The sequence below is a fragment of the Cupressus sempervirens genome, chromosome 6 (genome assembly GCF_028749045.1).
Source record: "Cupressus sempervirens isolate cs-2001-9-10 chromosome 6, ASM2874904v1, whole genome shotgun sequence".
Classification (NCBI taxonomy): Eukaryota; Viridiplantae; Streptophyta; class Pinopsida; order Cupressales; family Cupressaceae; genus Cupressus; species Cupressus sempervirens.
The window spans coordinates 152,894,246-152,922,199 of record NC_143123.1 but is presented as its reverse complement, the minus strand read 5'-3'; the positions used below and the strand labels follow the sequence as shown (position 1 = coordinate 152,922,199).

The following is a 27,954-nucleotide window of genomic DNA, read 5'->3' as shown; positions in this document are numbered from 1 at the left end:
ATGCATTTTCTCAAAGCAAACCAAACATGTGCAGGTGTGCCATGTGCACAAGTGCGCATTTCAAGCACTTATAGGAACTTTTGTCAGTTTCCTTTATTTTGGTCATTTTTCTACTAGCCGGGTCATGTTTGTAAGGTCGTCTTAGGTTTCCTCATTAATGATATTGACATTTCTCTTTTGTGCAGATAAATGGCGTCATCTTCATCTTCTATGGCCGCAAAGATTGCACCCAAACCAATAGCTTTCAAATATCAGGAAGCGCCAAAGAAGTTCAGATTCAGGGATAAACACCCAGAGATCCTAGATACCGAGTTAGGACACATCGACTCAAATGCATTCCTACTATTGTACAACAAACCCAAGGAACGATTAGCAATGGTTTCAGCATTGATCAGAAGCGGGCTAGTGAATGCGGCTTCTCATCCAGTATCTGTCCAATCATCATTACTGATAATGACTCTAGCACACCACTACATACCAGAAGAGAAAGTGGTTAAAAGTGTAATAGGAGAAATTGTCCTAGACATAAGATCATGGAACATTGAGAAGGTCTTCCATTTACCAAGGGTAGATCAATATTTGTAGAGCATTTATGACATGGAAGACAGAAGGTATAGGGAGAATGAGTCGTAAGCAAAGGAGGTGGTTTAAGGGAAGTACCTCATCGATAGGTCACCGTTGAACTGGAGAGGTGGGAAGGTCAACATGACCTGAGGATACATGATCAACAACATTGGCTACTCCATAGTCCTTTTGAGTAGAGCCATGGGCCTCGCGACAAGTCACCTAGAAACCTAGATGGTAAATTTCATAGAGACCATCAGGACAGGAAAGATGCCAATTGATTGGGCTATGATCCTTAGTGACAACTTGGATGAGCAGCGCATCTTGGTGAAGAATGATCCACGATTCTACATGACCCCTTATGTTGTGTACCTCCTAGCTACAAGGCCAACAGATTATCTTGGCTTGGTTAAGAGAGGGAGTATGCAGGATGTAAATGCATGGCCACATAGTCTACCCCCAACTTGTGAAGAAGATCCCTTTCAAAAGCCCCGAATACAGATTGGTCAATGATGGATTTATCTTTGTTATCATTCAATTTGTTGAAGGGGACTATGCCAAGAGAATGTCAACGGAGGTGATAGCTTGGATATCGCAGATAGGAGCTTATGTCATCCAGTTTAACACATTTTCCTATATCCGAGTAACTGGTACCCTTCTGTGCTCGAAGAAACTCCCTCGTTATCCATCAGATAGATTGTTTCTATTAGAGATAGCAAGGCAATTGGCCTCCACTTATGATACGGTGTGGAAACAACATAAGAAGACATGGGTCTAGCCAATCACCATTGGAACCTTTGAAGTCAAGCAAAAGAAAGATATAGTTACTTTCGACTCGGAATGGGATCAATACCTTTTAGAGGATTATCCATCACCTCACCCCTAATTCAACAATATTGGGATGGTACAACATCTTGTAGGGAAAAAGTTCGTACTTGAGATGGTGATTGAAGATTACTGGATGAACTGCGTAGATGACCACGATGTCTGGATTAGAGACTATTGTAGAATGAGTCTCCAACTTGCAGAAAAGGTGCTTAATTTGGAAGTATCCCTTAAGGCGTAGAACAAGGACACAGTCACGATGTGATGGATCCATTATGCAATAGGGACAAGATCTACAAGTGACCCATTATGAATGAATAAATTGGTGGAGAGGAGAATGATGATATTCATCATAAGGCCCGACATATTATAGAATTAATTACAGAGTGGGTTAGGAAGCCTTTCCACTTGGATCCAGTTCCCCAAGCTCTGACTTTGCAAGCCACCGCTTGACCAAAGAAGGGTAAAGGAACAAAAGTGACAGTTCCTACATACTCCGCAAAGTTGCCCGTAAGCCCGGAGACAGTGCATCAACATGAGCGAGAGGTGGAGTACTTCCAAATTGAGATGGTGAAGAGCAAGAAGAGAAAGAGGGTTACTCAAGAGAGAGCCCAATAAGAACAAGTGTAGCATAGGCCACTCCGTCAGTACCAAAGAGAGCTCGAACTGAGACAAAGGTGGTAGGCGAGAAAAGGAGGAAGTTAAAGAAGAGTAGTCTGTCACCTCAGGTTCCAGAGACCATACCCTAGTCTCAAGATGAGGAAGAGGGGAAGTAGATTGAGTATATCCCACTCAACAAGAGAACCCACTCAGGAAGGGCTGTAGAAGAAGAATGGAAGAAGAGTTCAACCCAAACACCACTTTCCACCCCCTAACAACCAATTCATATAGAAGCCTCAAAGGAGCAAGAAAGATGGATAACAGAGATGGGCGGCAAAGGGACTGATGTTTTCGACATTTCAGACTTCAACTTCATGCTAGTGGGCACAAAAATGATAGAGGAAAGGATACAGGATACCCCTTGGAATGAGTCACTAGGAAAAGATTAGGAGCAGTTGCCTCCCTTAGCTAAAGGGCCACTTGGTATACCTCCCTCGCCATCAAAAGACCTTCCATCGATACCTCCTCAGAAAGAACAAGAAGTAGTTGCTCTACCTCCTTCGATAGTAGAGCCGAAAAGCCAAACCATAGAGGAAGGAGAGTATGTCCAGTTACATACAGAGGAAGTTTTAGAAGGATAAATTGTCGAGGAAGGAGAACAAGTTCTTCCTAGAAAAGAGGCTAGGTCTTTGACACAAGCAGAAATGGAAGCTCAATCAGTAGTCCTCCCTCAACAAGAGAAGACTCTAGAGTGAGGTGATAAAGGGAAAGGACCAACTTCGGAACCTATGAAATCTGCTTAGTACATGTCCCCCATGGAAACTACTCCGACATGGTTAAAAAGAGGGGTCTTAACTTGACAAAAGAGACATATGGAGTTCACTGAAGAGGAGGGTATGATGTAATTGATAAAAGTAGTCAAGATGCTAGAACCTGCCAAGGGTGATGCTAAGATGCTAGCTTTTATCATGAAGAACCAAAATGAGGATCTCTTGGCACACATTGCCATTTCGCCTCCCCACACTGATACAAAAGAAGTGTCTCCAAAAGACTACCAAATGAAGGAGATAGTGCTTGGAAAACCCACAGTTGATATAACAAAGGTTCTGATTGCCACGGGCTTCAAGCAAGTGTTTTCGCACTTCGATCAGGGTGAATTAGAAATTTTGGTTTTGAGAAAGTAGAATGAATTGTTGAGGGGTTACTTAAACAAAATAGTAGGTCTGATTGACCCCAATCATCCAGAGATTGCTCTAGGGGCCGCTCTAGAGAAGAAAGAGTGAGGACAAGTTGCGGAGGAAACAGATTCATTTTTGAATGCTTGCAAAAGTTGGTGTCACAGTTTTGAACATAGAGGGGTACAAATAATAGAGGGTAATTTGAACCTTCTACACAACATTTAAAATAATGCCAACAAATTGGTTGCAGTCATAAACCGAGATTTTGGGCTAATGGATGAAGTACATACCTGGGCCAATGATTTGGAAGCATTGAAGACTATTAAAGGGCAAAGGTATCGGATGTTGATGGAGGTATACACGACAAAAGAATTAGATAAAATAGATGATTGAATAGAAAAGGTATCAGCAGGCAATAAATTTATGGTAGGGTTATATGAGGATATCCAAGAGATAAAGAATAAAGCTCAAAGGCAGTTTTAGAAGCGGATAAGTACTATAATGCCATTAGCCTAGAGGTTTTTGGGGATGAATCAAGGACTTAACTTTCTTTAGTGGAAACAATGGTACAACAGTTCAAAGCACTGTTTGAGGCAGCTTCATCCGAAGATGATATCAGACAAATCTTCAAAACAGAAGAAGCACTACTGAAGTTAGATTCTAGGTTGGAAGATTTTGCGGATACTAGACTAGAGATTAGTAATTACTACTAGATGGTGCGTAATAGATATGAGTCCTTGGATTTGCCAGAAACTCAGGAAATCACAACTATTCTTCAAAATTTCAGAAGCACGCATCCAGCCGTCATTCTTTGGTCCAAATGGAAGAAAACCTAGATGTTGGAAATTGAGTTTTGACACTTGGCAAAATTTTGGCATTTTTGGTCCTATCACAATGTGCGCTTTTCACAAGGTGCGTTTTTGCAAGGTGGGCCAAATTAAGAGGTGTGCCAACAATTTTGAAGATGTAGTGTGCCGATAGTTAACTGCCAGTTGCTATTTTTGAGCATTTCATGCATCAGAAACACGTTTTGACGACAGTTCAACTCCCAGAAACACCTAGAGAAGGCCAAGCTTGCATTTTTAGAACTCGCAGTGACTCTCAGATCATCTCATGGTCTCTCTCTCTTCTTATCTTATTCTTGTTTTATTGTTTTAAGTCATGTAAAGGCTCATGCACCCATTAATTGATATAAACAAGGGCGGAGACCTACTTAGCACCATTTAGAGAGTTGGTTTGTATATAATTAGCTTTATTTTATTAGTTATAGCATAGTGTTTGCATTAGAAGAGCTCTCACTCCTAACACAAAAAGAGGAGAGGGTTTCTTATAAATACATGGATGTAATGTGTACTCCAGGCCGATAGTTTGATGCAATAATAAATGCTATTGGTGCTTTCATTCTGAGTGTAGTAAATCTTGCCGGAGTGTGTTTTTTTTGTGAATTCATGTTCATGAATAATAACGGAGCTAATGGTTTTATTGCGTTGTGATAATTGTGCAATCTTTTAATTTTGGTGTTTGCCTTATGTTAACAAACTCCATCGTTGTGATGAATTGGAGAAAGGATCATTACTGTTCTTACATAGCTTTTTGTCTAGTGTGCGTGCACTTTCTGTGGTTGCGTGATTTGATGAGTCGTGAAACATATTTCGGTTTTCATTAAAGTTACCATTGACGATCGCATCAGTGGAGTTAAGGAAGCATTGCTCCTAATTTCATTGGTTTCCTACCATATCCTTTCAATAATTTAATTTGTAGATGTGTTGTTGCTTTGGCTTATGTCTGTTAGGAATTTCCCTTTCAGTAATTTGTTTTAATCTCTTGTTACTCCATCTTTGTCATTTGCTTTTCAAACGTGTGGTTAAAATAGGAATTCATATAGTTGCATTGATTAGAAATTGCATTAATCATAATACAGAAAAAAAATAAAAAAATATTGGTTTTGTGGTTACGTTTCAGTAAAGTTGTGCAGAATTGGTAGATACCAACAAAGGCCTCCTTGTGAACATTCACATTTATCTTTGATTGAGTTACCGAGCAGGTTGAAAAACAACCTTCCGGAACCTTGGAGTTGGTCATTGATCAACTTTTCAAGAGAATTTCTGCCATTAGCATTGTGCAAAATGACCGCTCAACAGAGGTGTTCTCAGTAGAATCCAAAACTGATCCATTAGTTTTTTCCTAGGTTGTGCTTCTTGAGGCATTTAAGTTTCTTTACCGATATCCAAAATCAACTTAGTTTAACAACTTTACATTAAGGTCAAACCTATGTTCCAATCTGTCCTTTCCTATGATTGATTAAGAGACCTTGAACCGTATCCATTTCATAGTACTTAGGTTTCCAACCGTACCAAGCTGATCCATTCAAAGATCACAATCCATAAACTTATAAGGAATTATTGTCCACCCATCAAATGACCTACCTTTGGGTCACAATCATCGCCTTATCTTCTTTCCTTGTTCATTAGGTCCTCACCTCCTTACCACAAGCCCTGGTTAACTTTCCGCAGTCCTTTCCCTTTCAACATTCATTGATTGTGGTACCATGCTTTAGTCCTCCTGCAAATGGTAGTTTCCATTAACTTGGTACATCACTTTATTCAAACTTCCAACAATAGTTAAGCACTCTTTATATGATATACTGTTCACAATGATAACTCAGTAAACATTGTTCGCAGTCCATTGCAGATTGAACTGTACTATCAGGGGTTCAATACATTGTTCAACATACCTTCCCAATAGTAGTTAACATCCTTCCGTATTCTACTCATGACAAGCAATGTCATCTTTAATGCGTATGCTGTTGCTATCACAGATTGTTACAAACATTTCAGTTTATCACTGGATACAACAGTCATGACACAACTGACCTTACAGACGTTCCTAGCAATGGCTCCTCTCTTCCATTGATCATTACCACCACACCCATACCATTACAATTCAAAAGGACTGTTACTCCTAAACTCATCAGACAGGCTGACCTTGGGCTGAATTTGCTGCATACTAAGAGATCCCCATGAAAATATTTGTCCAACATATTCACAAAGACATTCAGATGTTGTCTTACCTTTTACGCATCATCTGGGATCTTCTACAGACATTTTGAGCTCCGTTGATAATCATATGTTTGCAATTTGCACAATGATCCAAGAATGGATAGCTCCATTGATAGCCATATTTATGCAAATTGCACATTACCAGCACGCACTAGATGAATCTTCAGGCTTCAGACTACCTTATTAATCAGACATAAATCATAGTGAATGTTCATTCCTAAGGGATAAAATATCAGGATATGATCTCAAAACCTCTTCTTCCATGGCAGCCCTTGTGTAAAGATTGTTGATTGTGATCATATGTGCTCAATTTTTATCCGAGTGAGTAAAAACAGAATATGACACCCATACCAGTCACATTAAGAAGTGAGCCAAAACAACTCTCCTACTCACAACTTGATCTTATGCTTTTGTCATGCTGTCCACTCCTAAATTAGCTAGTTGATCGGCTCTTTTATTACCTAATCTAAAAATGTGATTGATTGTAATTTTCCTAAATGATCTGCTCAGGACAAGAGCTTGAGAGAGAATAACATTCAGCCTTTAGTTTGGCATGAATCCCTTTCGCATGGCATTAATGATGATTGCTGAATCTCCCTCAATTTCCAGCTTTTCTATGCCCAAGTTTGTGGATTTCTTCATTTCTTCCACTAGTGCCATGAGTTCAGCCCAGTTATTTGTTTCTATGTGTATAGGTTTGGCCACACTAGCTTCTTCTTCACCTTTTGAATTGTGAATACTACAGCCAATACCCGCAGGCCCGGGTTCCCCCTAGAGGCACCATCAAAAATTTATTTGAACCACCCTTCCTTGGGCAGAATCCATCTACAATCTGCTCTCTTCTGTTCGTTATTCTTCACTCCTGATCCAACATATGGTGGGATAAGGAGCCCTGCCCAATGTCCTCTCATTTTTTCATCCCGGTAGGTTATCTCCAAGTTTTTTCGAGGAAGGTTCACGATCCTTCTGTTCATGGTTTCTACAATGGCTTCTTCCATTTGTGTCAGTTTCTCTCCTTCCATTTTATTCACAATTTGTTTCCAATTCATTTTACAGTCCTTAAAAATGTGTTAGTTTCTCTCCTTCCATAACTCCCATAGTACCGTGGATGGGGCCCTTACCCAAAGTCCTTCATAAATACTTTTCCTTTTTATAATAGGCCACCCTTGGAACATTCCTAAGATACTTTTGGGAAAAGCTGAGACCCACCCCAGTTTCTCCCTTAGCCAATTCCAACATTGTTGAGAGAATTCACAATTCAGAAATAAGTGATCAACATCATCTTCCTCTTGTTCACAAATGGGGCACTTGTTAGGGCCTTCAAAACCCATTTAAAAAAAATTGTCCAATGTAAGAATTTTAATACGCAGGGCTAACCATGAAAATGATCCTTCTTTTGGGAGACAATATTTATCCCAGCATATTTATCCCCTTCTTGCTAATTATATAGTCATATCCATCCTTCATGTTATATTCTCCATTCTTGGAGCCATCCTAGACTAGAGTATCACCACCTAGGTTGAAACTGAAAGTGATCTTTCTTTTCCTAAGAATTTCTCCAATGTATTCTTTTCATTACTTGGGATCTCCATCGCCTTGAAATCTTTCAACTTCTATCCCGATTCCTCCTCCATAGGTTCTACGTAAGTTTTAACATAAATACCCCACCTTGATTCTAGAATTTCTTTTGAAATATTGAGGTTTGATATCTTATCTATCACCTCAAAACCTCCCAAGGAATCTGACCAGAAAAAAGGCATTTTCCCCTTGTCTAAGTTCCATGTCAGTTTTTCTAAGTATTACTTTTGCAGTCTAGCATGAAGTTCCATATTCTTGATCTCCGTGGGGGGTTGTTTTTCCTGAAGATGTTAGTGGGATCCTCGCCGTTCAAATATTTATGTTGCAGAATCTTGGCCCGTTTGAGGTTTGGGTGCCTAAACATTCCTCATACCAGCTTAGCTCCAAGGGCCCTGCCCTGTTCCTGTATATTTTTTATACCAAATCCCCCATCTTCCTTTGGCCTGCACACTTTATCCTATGACATTAATGGGAATTTTTTCTTATCAACCCCACCTTGCCAAAAGAAGGTTCTTAGATGTTTACTCAATTCTTCCCTTTTTGTTGTTATTGGGCTAATACATGATAGCTGATAAGTGGGCATTGCTGAAAGATCTGTCTTCACTAGTGTTGACCTGCCAGCAGAGGATAGCCACTTACCCTTCCATGAATTTATTCTCTTGCTGATTTTTCTAATCACATCGTCCCAAAGTTTAGATCTCCTGCCCTTATCTAGGAGTCCTAGGTACTTACACGGGAGATTGCCTACTTTAAAATTCTGCAAATTTCTTGTTATGTCTTCTTATCTATGTTAAAAAGGAAGATTTCTGATTTTTCTGGGCTGATTTCTTGTCTTGAAGCACTCATATAGGTGTCTAGAACTTGCTTGAAAGCTTTTGCCTTTTCAATTTTGTTGATGTTTGATAGCTTCAGTCAAATAAACCTATTATGTATGAGATATAATAAATATATGTGTGTGTGTGTGTGTTTTTCATATTGAGATATAAGGTTAGTGTTATATGAGAAAAATTAATATAACAAACACACACAGATATATATATATATATATATATATATATATATATATATATATATATATATATATATATATATATATATATATATATATATATATATATATATATAATACACACAGATATATATATTTACATATATATGATTAATTTGTTATCATAATAATTATTTGATTAATGAATAGACATGTCTCATGAAGGGACATGTCTATTCATGGCCTATTCTCTATATATAAATCCAAGAGGATGTTGCATTTGGAACACACATACCTAATACATGGCAGTGCTATTACAATTTGCACCAGTTCTCTAAAATTTAACATGGTATCATAGTAGGCCGATTACTGGGAATAATGTGAATACAAAGGTTTGACTGAATTATTAAATTGAAGTTTGTGATTCTTATATCTACCGCGGAGTAAAGAAGGAACATAGTTCAACATCCTCTCTATTTGAATGGGAAATCAACAAAAGAAACCCAAATTCAAGGAGTCTCAATGTGACAATCTCTGTAGAGCATTTCTGACAAAACTCTTAAAGTTAAGTGTATTTGGGTGGCCGCCAATAAGCAGTGCATGCGGGAAGATCAAATGGTTTTCTCGAGGCAAAGAGGACCCACATACGGTAGGGTGCGAGGAATACAAGGAGAATGCTAAAATCATGCTGCAACGAGCTTGGAAAGAAGTGTATTGTGTTATCAGAGAAGCATAAATGGATTTGTAGCATTGCTTCGGTTTGGAGTGGTGGAAGAAAGCTCTAACATTGGGTGCTTCAGGCGAGGCCCATTTCGTTCATATGCATGACTTGTTGTGTTGTTTCTTTTGTTTGGATTTGAGCCTCGCTTATGCTGTAGATTCTTCAGAGGCCCATTATAATGAGATTTGCTGCAGAAGAATAGGAGGATTTGGCGGAGAAATGAACAATCCCTTGCACATTCATGATGACTATGTGGATAAGATGTAGCTTGTGAGCACTTTGAATGTGTTATGGAAGGAATATGACATAAATGCTTTGACAAAAATTATGCTCAACGAGGAAGAAAACAAGGCCCGCTTAGCCAAGTATTTAGCATAGCGACTTCAGGCGTGGAGTAATGTGCATGAAGGAGCCAGAGTACATGAAGTACCCAAGTGGCTCAGGATCGAATCCCGAGACTTGAAGTGGAAGAATTAAGCTCAGATTGTTGTTGGCATGGAGTGTGACGAAATTCGGAGGGGGTTGGGGTTCAACTGCCTAGTCCGCAATGTAAAATGCTAACCCACCGCCAATGGAAAGAGATTGTTAATTTTTATGAGAGGTGGGTTCCACAATAAGGCAAGTATGCATGAATATATTATAATAATGTTTATTTTTTATGAATATATTATAATATTTTGATTAGGATAAGATCATTAATAATGAGATTTTAATGGGGATTTATAATTTAAAAATGATAAATTATATTGGAATCTCTCTTATTTATTTCAATACATACTATGAGAGCTATGTGCCTTGATCTTTTCCTCCGATAATGTTATTGCAGGAAAAAGAGGGAGATTCAAATTTAGAGGGAGGTTGACATTTCAGGCAACCTTGAAAGAGAGGGAGTAGATAGAGGATATGATTCAGTCAGCCTTCGGTGATCTCGATCATATTGATTTAGAGGGAGTAAACCATGTTTAGATGGATTCTCTAGTGATCAATAAATTGTAGTAGTCAAGAGGATTGTGATTCATGAATATACCTCGTGACTGTGATTTTAATGGGCCTACCCCTTGTGTTCATCATGAGGAAGTGACGACTTTCAAATGATGTCACTTGTATTTGCAAAAGTTATTGTAAGGTGACGATCTTACAATAAGTTGGATTATGAGATCAAACAAATTGAGTATATGGTGAATGTTTTGCATCTCAACATTTTGGAAGGCCATTACTCAAAGCTCAAAGAGTACTTGGTGAATATCATTGATATTCTAGGAGGCCAATACTCTTGATATCAGATGTGATATCAAACCTTATTTTGAGTACTTGGTGAATAGCATTGATATTCTGGGAGGCCAATACTCTTGATATCAGATGTGATATCAAACCTTATTTTGAGTACTTGGTGAATATCATTGATATTTTGGGAGACCAATACTCTTGATCTCAAAACCTTTTTGAATACTTGGTGAATATCATTGATATTCTCGAAGACCAATACTAATGATATCAAATCCAATATCAAATGGTGGTAATCTTTTGAGATATCAAATGAGATATCCTTAAAATTGTTATTTGTAATATTACGTTGAAGAAATATTTATACTTATGTGTTTATCCTTCTAAGCTAAAGAGGGAGTGTTGATGTTTGATAGCTTCATTGGATAAACCTATTATGTATGAGATATAATATATATATGTGTTCTTTATATTTGAAATATAAGGTTATTGTTATATGAGAAAAAATAATATAATACATACATACACACACACACACACACACACACACACACATAGACACATAAAATTAAATTTGTTATCATATTAATTATTTGATTAATGAATAGACATGTTTCTTGAAGGGACATGTCTATTCATGGCCTATTCTCTATTTATAAATTTAAGGGGATGTTGCATTTGGAACACGCATACCTAATAAATGGCAGTGCTATTACAATTTGCGGCAGTGCTATTACAATTTGCAGCAGTGCTATTACAAATTCCTCCTCTTTTGTACAACATAGTATCATCAACAAATTGCTGATGTGCAGTAGATTTTGTTCCTCTTGTGATTTTGATACCCTTAATTTTCTTAGTCTCCTTGGCCTTTGGAGATCGATCTTCCAAGGGCTTCTGACATAATGATGAACAAAAAAGGTGAGATGGGGTGCCCTTGTCTCAATCCCCTTGAGGCGTTAAAGAAACCTATTGGGGTACCATTGGCTAATATTGACATTTTTGGAGTTGAAATGCATTCGAATATAAGGTTGACCCATGTAATTGCAAAACCAAAGGCTTCTAGGTATTTGCACAAGAATCTCCAGTCCACCTTATCATATGCTTTCTTGATATCTAATTCGATTAGCATACTTTGTTCTCCATTATTTTGGACTGAGTAAATTGCCTCTTGGGCGATAACTATCCCATCAAAGATGGACCTCCTTGGGACAAAGCTTGTTTGTTCCTCTCTAATGAGTAGAGGAAGAAGCTTTTGAAGTCTGTTAGCCGTGGTCTTTGTTAGTAATTTATATAATGTATTGCTTAGTGCTATTGGTCTAAAATCATTAAAGTATTCTGGTTTTTCTTTTCTGGGAATTAATGCTATAAAGGCATTATTGACTTCTTTTAAAATGTTTCCAGAATTTCTTACTCCTAAGTCTTCTGTCACCTCACCCCCTATAAAATCCTAGCATCTCTAGAAGAATCTAGCAGTGAACTCATCCGACCCTGGCAACTTATTTGGATTCATCTGCATTAAGGCCGCTTCCTTTTCATCCTTGGAGAATTTTACCATTAACATCTTATTGTGACCCTTTGTAATGATTAGGGATTTTCTCAATAATGTTTTTTCATTTTTCTAGATTAGATCCTTCAATGTTATTTAAGATTCCCTCAAAGAATCTAACTCCTCATCTGCTATCTTTATTGGGTCATCAATGTTAACCCAATTCTGGTTATAGATGTTTATTTTGTTCATTGTTCTTCGTAGCTTCGCGCTATTGTGGAAGAACTTAGTGTTCCTGTCCCCCTTCCTGTAACCATATCTCTCTTGACTTCTGCCACCAAAAGATTTCCTCCTTTGCTAACGTATCCTCATATTCTTTTAGTAGTTCCTTCTCCTCCAAGTGCAGTGTTTCATCGCTCCCCTTTTCTATGACTGAGGAATTTACTTCTGCTAACATTCCTTCAAGGGAAGACTTCTTCTCAAAGATATTGACCACCTTATATAATTTGGAGTCTGGACCCTGAGACGTCCACTTCCTTCCACCACCATTCAATAAGTTTCAAACAATTAGCATCTTTCAGCCACATGTTGAAATTTGAAAGGGCAATTTTTGGGGCTGGTGTCTTCTATTATCCTTAGTTGGACAGGGTAATAGTCTGATCCTGGGAGTGACATGATTTCTACTTCCAAGGTGTGAGAGAATTCTGTCATACTACCATGTAGGAAGAATCTGTCCAGTTTTTCTGATATATTGCGGAAACAATTTCTCCTATTGTTCCATGTGAAAGCCACTTTTGATGTTTGAATTTCTAGTCGAGAGTTCCTTTCTATCCAGTCTACATACCGTGTTGTAGCTGCAGGTAATTTCTTGCTACCTCTCCGTTTATCCGTCCTTTTAATGATAAAATTAAAGTCCCCACCAATGATGCAAATGTTTTCCTGGTTGTGGTTGTTTTGTAAGAATAGTTCGATCTCCTCCCATACCTGGGCCTTGTCCTTATTCCGAATTGGTCCATAAACATTGATTAAAAGAAAGCACAGTTTACTTTTTAAGCTTTTCACCCTTCCACACATCCAATTATGCTTGCTTTCTATTGGAGATACGTCAATGCTCTTGGGATCCCAGATGATCCAGGGAGTACCTTTCTAAAATCCAATCTCTTTCTACATTCTTCCATTTCATTTCTATCCAATTTAGTTTCCTATAGCATAATAAGGTGTGAGTTGGATTTAGTGATGGAGCTCTTTAAAAGTCGCTGCTTGTTAGGGGCATTTAGACCCCTAACATTCCAAGTTAGGAGTTTCATGGCTCTGTGGGAAGGAACTTCCCCTTCCCTACATGAAAAAGCGATATTAATTTAGTTTTCCCTGCAACTCTTCATTGATCCTTAATTCTGATAGTGATTTTCTAGCTCTTTTCTTACTTTGTTTTGCCATATCCGGAGCCTCCTCGCTATCCAAATTGAGAGCTATTCCCAGCAATTTTGGATCCCTTTGTTCCTTCTCATCAAGCTCTATCTTTAATTCTTATTCTTTTTTACACCATTATCCCCTTTGCGTGTTGTGAAAAGGCCCTCTAGTTCTATTTGACCTAACAGGCTTTCTAGATGCGTCAGATCCCGTTCTGGTTATTTGCACCAGAGACACATCTCTGTGACTGGCCGGAGACAGTGCAGTACCTCTACACATTGGCATGTGTATCATTCCGTGACTGATTTCTTTTCGCCCAAGAAAGCCTCCTAGTGCTTTCTCTGTCTTTGTTCTTTGTTGCTATTTCTTTGGTTGTATTCGCTTATTTTCGGACACCTTTGTGTGCTCCTGCTGGTGGCAGCCTCACTGTTGTAATCTTTCAGTCCCATAGACCTCTTTTTGGTCTTATGTTGGACATTAATATCATTATCTTATCTTATCTAGGTGTAAGAGAAATTCATCTAATCTCCCAATTTCCTTAATGGGCAGACTTTTTTGCAGTTCTACTTCCTCATCACAAATCTCATCCACAAATTGTTCTACAAGCTCATCAACCACTGTCTCACATAAGTATTTAGCTATTCTGTTCACTTCTTCCACTTTTTTGGTATCTTCCCCCAAATCTTCCTCTACATTTCCTTTTTCTAGGCTTGTACTAGCATCCTCAATGATCCTGCAACTTGATTTTCTTAAATCAGCATTGCTCTCTGAATAATGGGCTAAAGAAAGCCCCTGCACCTGTTTAACATTATCTTCATTAACAGGCTATCTACTCACCACTTCAAATTCCTCTTGGGTTTTCATCTCTGTTTCCGTAATACTGTTTCCTGCTGCAATTTCTTGTGTCTCTTCCATCTGCTGCTTACCGCAAACCTCAGTTTCCTCACTACTGTTTTCCAAATTACCAGCATTTCGTTCCTTAACTTTTGGTGTGCTCATCACCATATTCTCAGCTTAAAGGCCATTGTTTCCCATTGTTTCCCTGTCCTCTCCTCCTGCTAGAATCTCTCTTCAATATCCATATGAAATAAGGGTTCCGAGTTCCTAGGGAAGAATTGGGGTTTCATCTATGGATGGTAGTTTTGTGAACATATCAGATTCTTGATGCCGTGTACCTAGTTTACTATGTGCCTTCATAGACTAATCTTTCTTATACAATTCATGTTGCACAATCCTTTCTAATCTGAAGGAGGGGTTAATCTCATAGACTGCTTCCATTTTAATTTCAATTGTCAAGGTTTTAACAGAAATATCCATTCTGATTTCAATTGATACCTCTTAATGGACTTCTTTTTCTAACCAGATTATTATTCTGTGAATGGATGTGCTTATCTCGAACATGATAATCTTGGGGAATTGGTTTTAAAGAACCCTCCTTGGCATTACCCAGAGTGTCAAATCTATTCTCCCTCTGTAAAGGCTCATCTGTATGGAGATTTGAATTTCTTGAACCTGTGTATTTATGTATTTTGTTTTTTGTCTCAGATGCCTTTCACGATTTTTTATTTTATTTTATTTTCATTATTATTTATTAATAAATTCTATTTCAGGAAGAGGGGACATTATATGTGTCTCTTAGGTGGTATTAAAAAAGATGGTAAGTTCCCAAACTCGCTGAGACTTGCTGAGACTCGAAGAGTCTCAATCCAGGTGACCCTCAACATGTCTAAAGGGCCCAGACTTGGACTTGACTGAGTATTGAGTGAGATACTTGCCAAGATTGGATGCTCAAACTTGACGAAAACTGATTTTTTTGCCCTGTTAAGTCTCAAAATTTTAATGTATTTTTTGGTTTATGATTCCAGAATATAAATGAAATGTAACATTCAACTCATCTTCGCATTCAAATCAATCTCATTCTCTTCCTTTCTTAAAGTTATATTTCATGTATATATTGTTAGGATGTACAAGAGCGGTTTCAGATCTATATTAGTTACAATGCGAATTCTAGGTTTTAGAATATCTTATAACTTTTCAAACTTACTCAAATTTCAGTAATCAGCAGGCTCAATTACGATTCTCACTTTGATCCAACTCTCTTTATCTTCTTTGAACTCTAGACCTCTCTCTCTCTGTCCTCTATCACTCTTCCTTCGTCCCCTCTCTCTAGCTCTCTTTATCTCACTCTCTTCTCTCTCCTCCAAGATCTAGACCCATCTCTCCACCTCTCTCTCGCACCCTCAAACACACACAAGGGGTGTTACCATCAATGTTGTTATGGTGTTCCCCAAACCCCCAACAAACTATACGTCTGAGCAACTAAAAGGTCAATGTTATATCATGATCATAACACTCTTCATAATACATATCCCTTGTTGCAAATCTTTGGATATTCGTAGTCTAAAATACATTATGGCTCTATATAATCCAAGACATACATTAGATGCCTTCTTGGGAAGGATTCTTGATCCTTTGAGTGGCTGAGCCATAGACTTGTAATTTTTGCTTTGATATTTGTTTGGAACATGTGATGCTATGAATTTCACATTCCATGTGTTTTATATATAATTGAGAATATTTATATATCATGTGTGCTTTTTCTTGAAGCTATAATTTATGTTTATAGTTTATAGTCATGTAATTGATCTAAACTTGTGTATGTGATAAAATTAGCTTCTATTGATGATGTTATTGCGTTTTTAAGGTTTATTTACTTAAGGGTGCATGCAAATGGTTTTAAATCCGTAAAAATCTTTAAATTTCTTGGGTTTTTTTTCACTTTGTTGAGTCTTTTTGAGTTTTTGCTGAGGCAAGACAGCCTTGCTGATTCCGCACCATGCTCGAAATTGGGAACTATGATATCAACCAATCAGCAAGCTCAAACAAACAATCATCAAATCCATATCAATCTCACTTCACCTTGGGATCAAGGAAGCAAACAATTTAGCAATTAGGCATCAATCTATTAAATCAACAATCAACTAGGGGAAGCAACCCAGTAGCTGCATAGGCTAACTTCGTGCACCTACATATACTAAACTGTAAGTTGGAGTTCAGCGATTTTTTTGGTACAAGTTTGTATGTGAGTTAATTGCTTAAAGCTAAGGTTTCAACTTCTGGGTATTCGTGGATCTCTCTATAGAGACTGTCAAACTCCAAGTGGTCAAAAATGGCCTTTTCAAAGTGCCCCCTAATACTTGCTATGTTTTTGCACCAATAGTCGTTCACTCAAATATGCCAGTACTTGTGGTCAAGTGTCCTAGTAGTCTTTATGGAATGTCCTAATCGTGGTGCACAAATGGGTCAATCACTGACCAAACAAGCTAAAAAATGATCAACTTGTAGCACATGTGCAATCATCTATTGGTACATGTGTTATCATTTTGGGGCTCCTTTAATAGTAGTTATTGGAGGGTCAACACGACAAAAAGGTCATGGATATTGGACCCCCTAATGGTTATTTGGTGCTTTCCCCTAATCATCACTCACTAATACCTCAAATAATCAAGCAATTATCAAATTGAAATATGATATTACGATATAATCTCTCATATATTAAATATCACGACCCTGATCAAATTTTTATCAGAAGTTGTCTCATGATAGTGAGACTTCACAATATATGCCATAATGAAACATGCCTTCACATCGACATCAACAATCTCACATTGATTGACATAATAGATGCAGAATGAAAGCCATTAAGTTATAAGTGGGAAAAGTAATCTTAAGTAGTGATTTTTTAAAGAATTAATCAAGAATAACAATTGACATAAGCCTTTTGGGTTGAATTTGTCACTGCCAAAGGTGACAAATCATTCTAAGTCAAACTAGTTCACATTGAAGAATGAGGTGCCCATAAATAAGTAATATTTAGGTCTACATGTTGTCATCACAATCATGTGGCACCACAAAATTGTCCATGCATATCACCACAATAAAAATATCCATACACATTCCTATGGACCAATGAGGAATAAATCACCCAAGAAGTGAATGCAACCTATGCCATGAGCTGGAATAGTCACTAATGAAGGGATAAACAATGAGAAAGTGAAAGCTAATTGTTGGTACATAAGAGGAGATGGGACGATCCAAGAGCTTGCACACAGCCAATTAAGTGGAGTTGTGCAATTGTGTGGGCAATGGAAAAGTCTACTAACATTTCGCTTTTAGTTCTCTTAGCTTTTTAATACATATTTTCTCTCTTTTGCAATGAGGTATCAATGAGTGCCATGTGGTGCCAGTGTCTTTGACTTGTGATGGCCCCTGGTTTATGCTCAATTTGGTTCCTTGAATGACGTGGGCAAATTCTATTCTAGTTGCTTGACCAATGGTAGGTCTACCTTTCTAGTTTAATGTTCACGAATCAAAGACTTTTAAACCCAAGAGGCTTATGCATTGAATGAAGGATGATTGTGTGTAATATCATCATTAGACAACAACCAAAGTGCTCGTAATGGGCATATATCTTATGTGTAGTTTCCTTTTGGGCATCGTGCATTGGCCTTGATTTACAACCTTTCCTCTGCTTGCTGTTATGTCATGAAAGCCTCATAAGGTTTAACTGTTTTAACGTATACTTAGTGCTTGACAGTCTTCAATGCAACACAATTCAAGTTTTTAGTGTTTTCCCTCTGTAACAAGGATGATTGTTCTAAAGGGTGTAAACATGGGTATTTGTTAGTATTTTCTGCTTGTTTGTATCCTATGGGGTCTGACCAAGGCATTGGGTGGTCTCTATGGTGGAATAAGTTTTGTAGATGGAAGTTTGTTGTTTAGAGGTTTCTCCCTGTTCACAATATTGATGGCAGTGTAGATGGAAGTGTGTGTTTCTGGTACTATTGGATTCTACAGTAGCAACCAATAGGATGAGGGCACCAATCTGCAGCATGTTACCCTATTCATCACACAATCTCATATACAGAATACTAAGCATAAAGTCTTCTCTATACATTTATTTTTATTTGTTTTTCCTACCTTGCATATCCCATAGCTCTAGCAGTATCATGTCTTTAAAGGCCATCTCAAGTATTATTCTTTAAGGCCATTCATTTTTGGTTTATTTTACAATCATGCATGAACTGCAATTTGATGAACACATCTTTTGTGAATAAAAAGTGATGTATCTTGAGCCTTAGGGATGAGTTGGATTTTGCTTAAAAGGGATTAGTTGTCTTGATAGATATAAAACACTACATTCAAGACTGGTGGCAAGATTTGGAGCTCTACAGTGTAAAGGGTATGGTTTATATCCAAGATTCGTTACAACTATCTTTTTACTTATCCTGTAAATTGGTCTTTCAGGGATTACCTCCCTCCACCTGGCAGGGCCCAAAGGAGAAACATTTTCTTGTGAATTGGTTCAAAGTTGACTTTGCCTGATATCAAGTTGCAAGTTTAATTGATTATGCCAACTTTCCGTAGGGTTTAAGCCCCTTTAGGGTTTGGGGATTCAACAGCTTTGAGAGCCAATGCTGTGCGTGCACAATGACTTAGTATTTGCTATTTCGCATAGCTAACAAATGAGGCAATGCATTGGAAGGGCTGATCAAACTGACCTAATTTACAGAAGGTTTTTCGCACTATATTTATTTTATAATTGGATACATTCTTTTGCAGTTATTGACTCCTTTGTTTGCTATCTAGTTAAATGACAACATTTTTCTTTTGAAAGTTTTATTACAAACAGAAGTCAAACCATGATTGAAACAGTGTTTAAGAATATTACACTGTCAAATGGGTTCCAAATTCTGTTTCTTTTTGTCTTCTATGCATGGTTTTCTTTGTTGTTGAGAATTTTTTGAATCAACCGAATTTTTTGAATCAACCATTAGGCTCAGGCCTTCATTTGTGTTTTAAAAAAATCAGAATTGAGTTGGAATAGGAAGCTCTGCGAGTTTTGTTCTCTAAAATTTGTACAGTATGGATGTTTTTCTAGTTTAATGAGAAGAAGAATGTTCTTGTTGTAGATTACCAGAATGGAGGAGGAGTCTGATAAGAAATCACTTCTCATATCTGAGATGCAGAAGAAATCACAGGTGAAATCAACTGGCAATGTTAAAATCTAAATTAAAAATCTATATTGTTCAGTGAAACATGGAGTCTGATTTTTTCTCTGTGATCAGAAACTGGAGGAATCCATTGCTCTTGTCAGGAAAGCAACTTTGCAACGTGAAACACACTTTAGGAAGGTCTGCTTGCTATTGACATATTGGCCGCAGTAACTTGCCTAGATTGTTATTATGAGATTATGCCATGAGCTTGTACCAAATGAATGTAATATTTCTTGGTCTCTATTTTGATGGGCAGATGCAAAGTTGCTTCTTGCAGATTAGAGATTATACAGAAAAACTCAAAAGCAGTGAAGAAGAATTACAGGTGTGTTTGATATCAAATATGATTTTTTATCAAGAAATCTTTTTCTCATGTTGATGTTTCCATAGCGTTGAGTTCAGTTTTCTCTCTCCGTTCTTCATTCGTAACACGTGTAATTTCTTGTTTTCAGTCCCTTGTGGATGCATCAATTCTTGATATGAGTGGCCTAGAAGATAGAGGCAATGACGATCAGTGATCCATGCAAGCCAATGTGACCCGATCTTTAGAGAGTACTTGGTTAAGAGAACCTAAAACATTTTTGCAGCGGTTGAATTGCATCTATTCACTATATGTACATCTTTATCTGTAAGTGATACGAAGTGGGTGTTGCTATAACTTTTATTGTTAAAAGAAATAGCAATTTGTGAGGTATAAGTACTTTCATTGTTTAAGCTTAAAATGCAGTTGCTTATTGTTTGATTGAATAGTGCATTCTATCTTATCATATACGAATTGCCTTACTAATCATGAAGTAAAAGCATGGAATGGGTTCACATCAAGTGAAGACTAGAGAATTGACATCCCACAGATAAAGGATTTTGAAATAAACATACTAGTTCTAATCAAATAATTAGAAATGGTCATTAAAATGTATTTCACCAAATGTTCTTTAAGAATAGTGATATATTTTCCAACTAATAATTGCCTTATAAAAAGGTAAATAGTTTGTGTGTTAACAGGGCAGAAGAACATTATAAATAAACAACATTAAAAAAACATTGTACAAACTTCTTAAGAAAACATAAACTGATTTGTGCTATAATCGAGATTCATGAAGAAAACAAAACTAATTCTAAGAACAAGGGTGTAGATGTTTGGAAGGCATACTCTATATTATTCAAACTTGCATTTTCTGATCGGTACTAGCAAAGTGCAACGAAGATGCAACAAAGAGACAATTGCAGAGAAAATTACATGCATAAAACTTTTAAAAGTAAGTTGAACCAGATCTTCTTTATGGCCCTGAAAAGAGAAGCAGAAAATGTGCCAGAAAAGTTTATCCAATGTTATATATCGGTAATTGTTCTTTGTTACCAAAAGACATGACTTCATCACCCTATACATTTAAATTTTATACTCAGTTATTGTATATCGATATTTATTATATAGAATATGCGAGTATTATAAATTTATTGTGTCTGCGGTATTGGTGCCTCCATTTTTGTGAGTTATGGTTGTTAAATTGATTGCCTGCATACCGTTGAGGTTTGTAATTGCAATGGCAATTGGCTTGTGGGGACTCGGCATTCAGTTTAATTTTAATTTTTTTTTTTAAATTACGTATTTTCTATTGAAGGCAAAATAATAGCTTTGCCTTAAAAAAAAATAAAAAAATAAAAAATTTAAAAATTTAAAAAATTGGTCTAAGCAAGTTTATGAAATGAAATGAATAGTTTTAATGAATAAATTGTTTATATATGGTAAAAAATTATGACATACATTTGGAGAGAAAAAATGATTACAATTTGTAAAAAGTAGAAAGTTCCTGAATATTTGATTTTAAAATTATAATAAGATAAAAGAGAAGTGTGCATAAAAATAACAAGAAAAATATTGATTATTTACACGAAGAAGAGATTTGATATGGAGTCATTCAAATAAATAGTTTTAAAACATATTATTATAATATTTGATTTTAGAATTATATTTAAGATTTAAAAAATATATATATATTTAAAAAATGAATAAAGAAAAATGTTGTACTAACTGTTCATAAGTTGATGAATACAAAGAGTCTTTTACATTTACAGTAAAGTAATTGATTTATAATAAAATTAATTAAATAATTAAGATCACACAAATAAATATAAATGATTAAAAATAATAGTGAAAAATAAAGTAAATTAAATATTTTATTAGGATTTTTAGAAGATTGGTGAACTAGAGCAAATAATTGTAATATGTTTTCAAATAAAATTTAAAATAAAACTTAGTGTAAATTATATAATTATTTTTTAAAATAAAGTTCTTTTTAGAAGATTGGTGAACTAGAGCAAATAATTGTAATATGTTTTCAAATAAAATTTAAAATAAAACTTAGTGTAAATTATATAATTATTTTTTAAAATAAAGTTCTATTAAAATGTTGGTAGGTTTCAATATAAAAGTACTATTATAGATTTTAATTCAAGTATTGAGGAATCAATTAGGACAATTAGGAATATGATATGCAAATTTGATAGATTTGTAAATTTTCAAGTTAAATGTAATTTGTGAATACATGACTATAAGAGGAACCTCGAATATAACTTTCATAGTATCTAAGTTTTTAAGAAAGAATGTAATTTAAACAACAAAGCTCTACCAAATCAATCCCAATTTTTGAAAATGAAACCTCTCACAACATTATAACTCCCACAAGAAGTGATCTTGAATTATTATTGATTCTTGCTATAGGGACTATCAAAATTTATTAAAGCATTACACTTCTTGTGTACTACCAATGCATTGAGGTTTAAGCATGTTAAGAGACATAACTAATAAAAATTAGTTATCATAATAACCATGAAATATGTTTGTGTACTTTGATGGTATGCCCTATTGAAAATGCTCTTAAATATATACATAAAATATTGTATTGGCTTGTCATTCACACAACTCTGCAAATGCTTATATAATACTTAATAAGTGAATAATATATATATATTGTGAATGTCGATTAGTTGTTTGATGTTCAATTGCCACTTCTATGAAAAATGTCAAATTTCTTCCCCGTCTAAGGTTGCTAACCTTTTCCAATGGACATGACATTCACTTTAGGAACCTTTGCAAGTCTATTTAATATTTGTTGATTTGTTTTGTGTCTAGACATCCTTATGTGCCAAGTTAACAAAATTATGAGTAGTAGCAATAGAAAAGGAAACTACTAAGGGAGAGGAAGTGATGTGTATAATTAGGGGAAAATTTTGATGTAGAGGCATTAAAAGAATGTAGGTGAGAGAGGAATGGTTAGTTTATGTTGTTTGGTTGTAAGTAAATGGATCATTGGCGTGCTTTAACATTAAGCTTATCTCGTCGATAAATTTTATGGATCAATGTATTGTGAAAAGTATAGCACCCATTGGATGAATATTTGGTCTATTGAGGAAACAATTATAAGGATATGGGCATAGCATGAAATAAAGTGGGGAATGTGATAGGGCCAAGGACGATTATTCTTAGGTATCTTTTCCAATGTTTGTAAAATTCTTTTGAAGAAACATTAAGAGCAATATTAGATGTATGAACACAAATACAGTTAAGGAAATTTGAAATAAAAAAGCCAAGACTAGAACTAAAAAAGCCAAGACTAGAACTATTGGCAACTAAAAACCATGTAAATCCAGTAGTTTTTATTTCAAACACTATGAGAAGAGGGAGATTTCCTTTAGTACCTCATAGGATGGATAGAAAGAATGTAGTCTCCAATGTGTTCATCTGAATGCACTCAATCACATATATCATATTTTGTAGGCTTGTCAAGTAGTTTGTAAATATTTTTAAAGGCATTTCAATAGGAAGTATATATTTACTAAAACTCGTAAAGGAGGTTTTCTATTAAGTTGATTGAATTTGATTAATCAAATCATATTCTTGCCAATGTTGAATATGAGGTGTAGATGAAATATGTTTGTTAAAGAGGAATTTGTGGTATCATTGCAAAGTTTTGGAGGAGAAGAACAAAATGAATGTGGGGAGAAGTGGAAAAGGGAGGAGATAGACATGATTGAAGTGGTTGCAACACTTGGGTATGCACACATATGATCAATATTTTTAATTAAATATGATTTGGTGGTTAATGTCAACTAGTTGGTAATAAAGGACAACAATCACTCACAAAATAAGCTAGTTCATATTACAAGTGAGTCATTGGAATAGATCAATGAAAGGAAAATAAAGAGAGGTTGAAGGGCTAGAAAAATGCTTTATCTAGGCTCCAATACTATATCCTTCTAACAAAGGAAGTTCATCTCCTCGTTATCTTGAACATGTATATATTATAAAACAAAATTGAATGTAGTATTGGAAATCATATTCAAATAACAATGTTTATTATTAAAAAATAATGAAGTTGATTGGATTTGATTAATCAAATTGTATTCTTTTCCATGTTGAATATGAGGTGTTGACATGAAAACTAGATTAAGAGATGCAATATGTTTGTTAAAGATGATTTTTTTTGTATCACTGCAAAGTCTTGAAGGAGAAGAACAAAATGAATGTGGGGAGAAGTGGAAAAGGGAGGAGATAGATATGATTGTGACATGGGTATGCACACATATGATCAATATTTTTAATTAAATACGAGTTGGTGGTTAATGTCAGCTAGTTGAAAAGAAGGGACAAAAATCACTCACAAAATAAGGTAGTTCATACTACATGTGAGTTGGAATAGATCTATGAAATTATAATAAAAGAGAGGTTGGAGGGCTAGAAATGATTTATCTTGGCTCCAGTACTATATCCTTCTAACAAAGGATGTTCGTTACCCTAAACAAAATATTTTCATTTATAAGAAAATTGAATGTAGTGGTGGAAATCATATTCACATAATAAATATATATTATTAAAAAATAAAAAAGTTGATTGGATTTGATCAATCAAATTGTATTCTTTCGAATGTTGAATATGATGTGTTGACATGGAAACTAGATTAGGTGATGAAATATGTTTGTTAAAGAGGAAGTTTTGGTATCACTGCAAAGTCTCGAAGGAAAACAAAATGAGTGTGGGGAGAAGTGGAAAAGGGAGGAGATAAACATGATTGAAGTGCTTACGACATTTGGGTATGCACACATATAACCAATATTTTTAATTAAATATGATTTGGTGGTTATTGCCAACTAGTTGATTGTAAGGGACAACAATCACTCGCGAAATAAGCTAGTTCATATTACAAGCAAGCTATTAGAATAAATCAATGGAAGGAAACTAAAGAGAGGTTGAAGGGCTATAAATGATTTATCTTGGCCCCAATACTATATCCTTCTAACAAAGGAAGTCCCTCTCCTCGTTACCTTGAACAAAGTGTTTGCATATGTAACAAAATTGCATATAGTATTGGAAATCATATTCAAATAACAATATCTATTATTAAAAAATAATGAACATTAAAAAGTTAAGTAACAAAGCTGGCACGTTTGGATAAATGAAGGAAAGCACTAGCACTACACACAACTTTTGTCCACTTGAAATAGTCTTTAAAAAATATAACTATGATCATTTTTTCATCAAAGATGAAATTGATTATATAGATTGATTGAAATTAAAGTACAAATGCCTAGTTATTTAAGAAGTGTGCCAAGTTAACCAAGACATCAGAGATGTAAAACAACTAATTTAAATTACTTGGAATAACGTGTTTTCCTTAACTATCTTAGAAGCCCATTAAAAATCTATTAGAAGAGATGAAGAAAACATAAGCTACTTATTTTACCAACAAAATTTTCTCTTTTACTTAGCGTATTAAATTTGGCCTATTTCAATTAGATTCATAAGCTACTAGCAAGGAAATGTATACATGGAAAAAATGAAAGTGATTTTCTTCTATTAAATTGTGTGAATGTGGACAGATAAATTATTTTCCAATCTTTAAGATGCCAACATTTATAGAGGGTTAAATGTTTACGCATGATAAAAAATAACAACACTTGTAGAATTAAGATAGAAAATGGGAAACTAAAATGAAAACTAAAATAACCAATTATGACAAGGAACTTATAAACCATTTTAGTGAACAAAGGTATATATCTGATTGTCAAGGTGGTCATGCATCCACAAGGCAATTCATGCAATCATGCTTGGGTACTTTATATTCAAGAAAAAAAAAACTAAACTAAATAATAAGAGGCAAAATCAATAAGACCAGAGATATGAGAGGTACACAGGTTTATGATAAGAAATAAATATAATTAATTAATTAAATAAATCACATTATTGATAGAATGACAATATTCATTAAACTTGAATGCAACTAATATTATAATTGTATCTAGGAAAAAGAAAAAGTGAAAGGTTGAATACGAGTTTGTCAATATGGTAAAATTCATAATTTAATATTTCAACCTAAAATAGTCTATTAGATATTTTTTTGATGGAGATTCAACTTTTTTCGCCTAGTCTCTTTGGTTAAGAACCAAGGACTGAGCGGTATCCAATCTGCCAAATTCGCCCAGGGCACGATCCCGCCTCATCCCTTTTAGATGTCGAGAGCCTTGCACTCAACAAGACTTGATTCCTGGTGGGCTCTTTGTGAGCCTTTCCACTTCACCAATAATATGAACACCTAATCAAAGTATACCTAGGACGAGGAATACATCAAATACAATATGTAACCTACTTCAAATAATAAAGAAACTACTCATAATACTATGCATATGGTATACAAACTAGGAGATGAGACCACCAATATTATCAAGAGGAAGAACATAATTAGTAATTTTGGTAATTTTTATAATTTACAATAATTATAATTTTTTCTAAAATATTTTTGAAAGTAATCTTTTCTCCTAGAAGAAAGGGGAAATAATCAAGACAATCCAATCACAAAGGGATGCTTAAGGCTTATAAGTACAAGCTCTTGCTACAAAATAATATAAGTAAGAAATTAAAATATTATAATTACTATAAAATTATTAAGGAAATAAAATGAAAGACTCAAGATGTTTAAGGATTCAAGTATGACTAAAATTTAATCTCAAGGATTGCAAATAGAAATAAAAACAAAATCCTTAATTTCCATAGACAAGAGGTACGAGGGAAAAAATGTTGTTGAGGAGGCTAGGGAAAATGTTGATAATCTAAAAACCATAAAACATCAAATAAAATGATATTGATACACACAAATTAATATTAATAATCTTATGAGACTTATGATAACTCATAACTACAACATTAGATTGATAGATGGAGCAATGTGATTTGAAAACCAAAAGATAAAAATAGAAATGTTAATATATTCATAATATGCTAAAAGAATGTGTGTATGCAAAAGGGAAGGAGATCTCAAAGTGAAAATTATGCCCCGCGTTTAAAATGACTCAAAATAAATTATCATATTGTCATCAAAACAATAGTTTTTAGTGAACTAAGTTGTTGCAATAAGAGTTTTGGTGTGCAAAAAAGGAAAAAAAAAGATTTATTAAAACATTTGTCAAATATGCTTAGTAAGCTTAGCACCATCATGCTTGCAACAAGTTGCATACACATAATAAAAAATAAAATTGAATTTCAAGTTAGGCTTATGTTAGTTTTTGGATAGAAGGCTTAAGCATTGGTTTTAAGTGTTATCAAACTTACATTATAAGAGTGAATAGTAAAGAAAACACAAATTATAACTTAGAATTGTATGGTATGTAATTTTTTGACATTACAACTTTTTTTTATTTTACAAAAGACAAAAAGTCTATTTATATTAATATTATTAAAATAATTACAAAATTTCTACATAAACATATTTCTTCATTACATCCCTAAATTTAACAAAACATGCTGATATGCTACACTAGAATTACATAAACCTTGAATTTGCTGAGAGCAAAGACCAAAATGGCTTAAGAACAAGAAGCCACACTTTTACTATATTTATATTTAGCAAAAACTTATTCCCAAAACTATGTGAAAGAGCGCGTGCTGATGGAAATTAAGCCCAAAAAGTAGTTACACTCATAGTGCCCCCCTATTGCAAACTCTAATATCATTGTTAACTACTCTTTTTAACAATCTTTTCTATTAGATTAAATTTATATCGTAATTACCTTTTTATTATGCCATCTACTATATTCATCAAGAAATTTATATCGTAATTACCTTTTTATTATGCCATCTACTATATTCATCAAGAAGTACCTTCTGTGTTTGCAAAAAGAGGGGTAAAAATTTATTAAGACAGAAAGGAATACAACAAGGAGAGCTCAACAAGGAGCTCGATCCTGAGCAACAAGATCATCAAATTCTTGCACCAT

At 35.1% G+C, this 27,954-nt stretch overlaps 1 protein-coding gene across 11 annotated transcripts in view; it reads left to right on the top strand.

Moving 5' to 3' along the window:
• LOC149551696 (RNA-binding (RRM/RBD/RNP motifs) family protein) overlaps positions 1 to 20,436 on the top strand; it is a 100,521-nt gene extending 80,085 nt beyond the window's left edge. For all 11 annotated transcript variants that reach the window (XM_089787217.1, XM_089787219.1, XM_089787222.1 and 8 more), the window contains 4 exons: positions 19,606 to 19,674; positions 19,762 to 19,827; positions 19,946 to 20,014; positions 20,142 to 20,436. In XM_089787217.1, coding sequence (XP_089643343.1) covers positions 19,606 to 19,674; positions 19,762 to 19,827; positions 19,946 to 20,014; positions 20,142 to 20,207 — 270 coding nt within the window. In that variant the 3' untranslated portion in view covers positions 20,208 to 20,436. The remainder of the gene's footprint in view (positions 1 to 19,605; positions 19,675 to 19,761; positions 19,828 to 19,945; positions 20,015 to 20,141) is intronic.
• Positions 20,437 to 27,954: the final 7,518 nt, after the last annotated feature.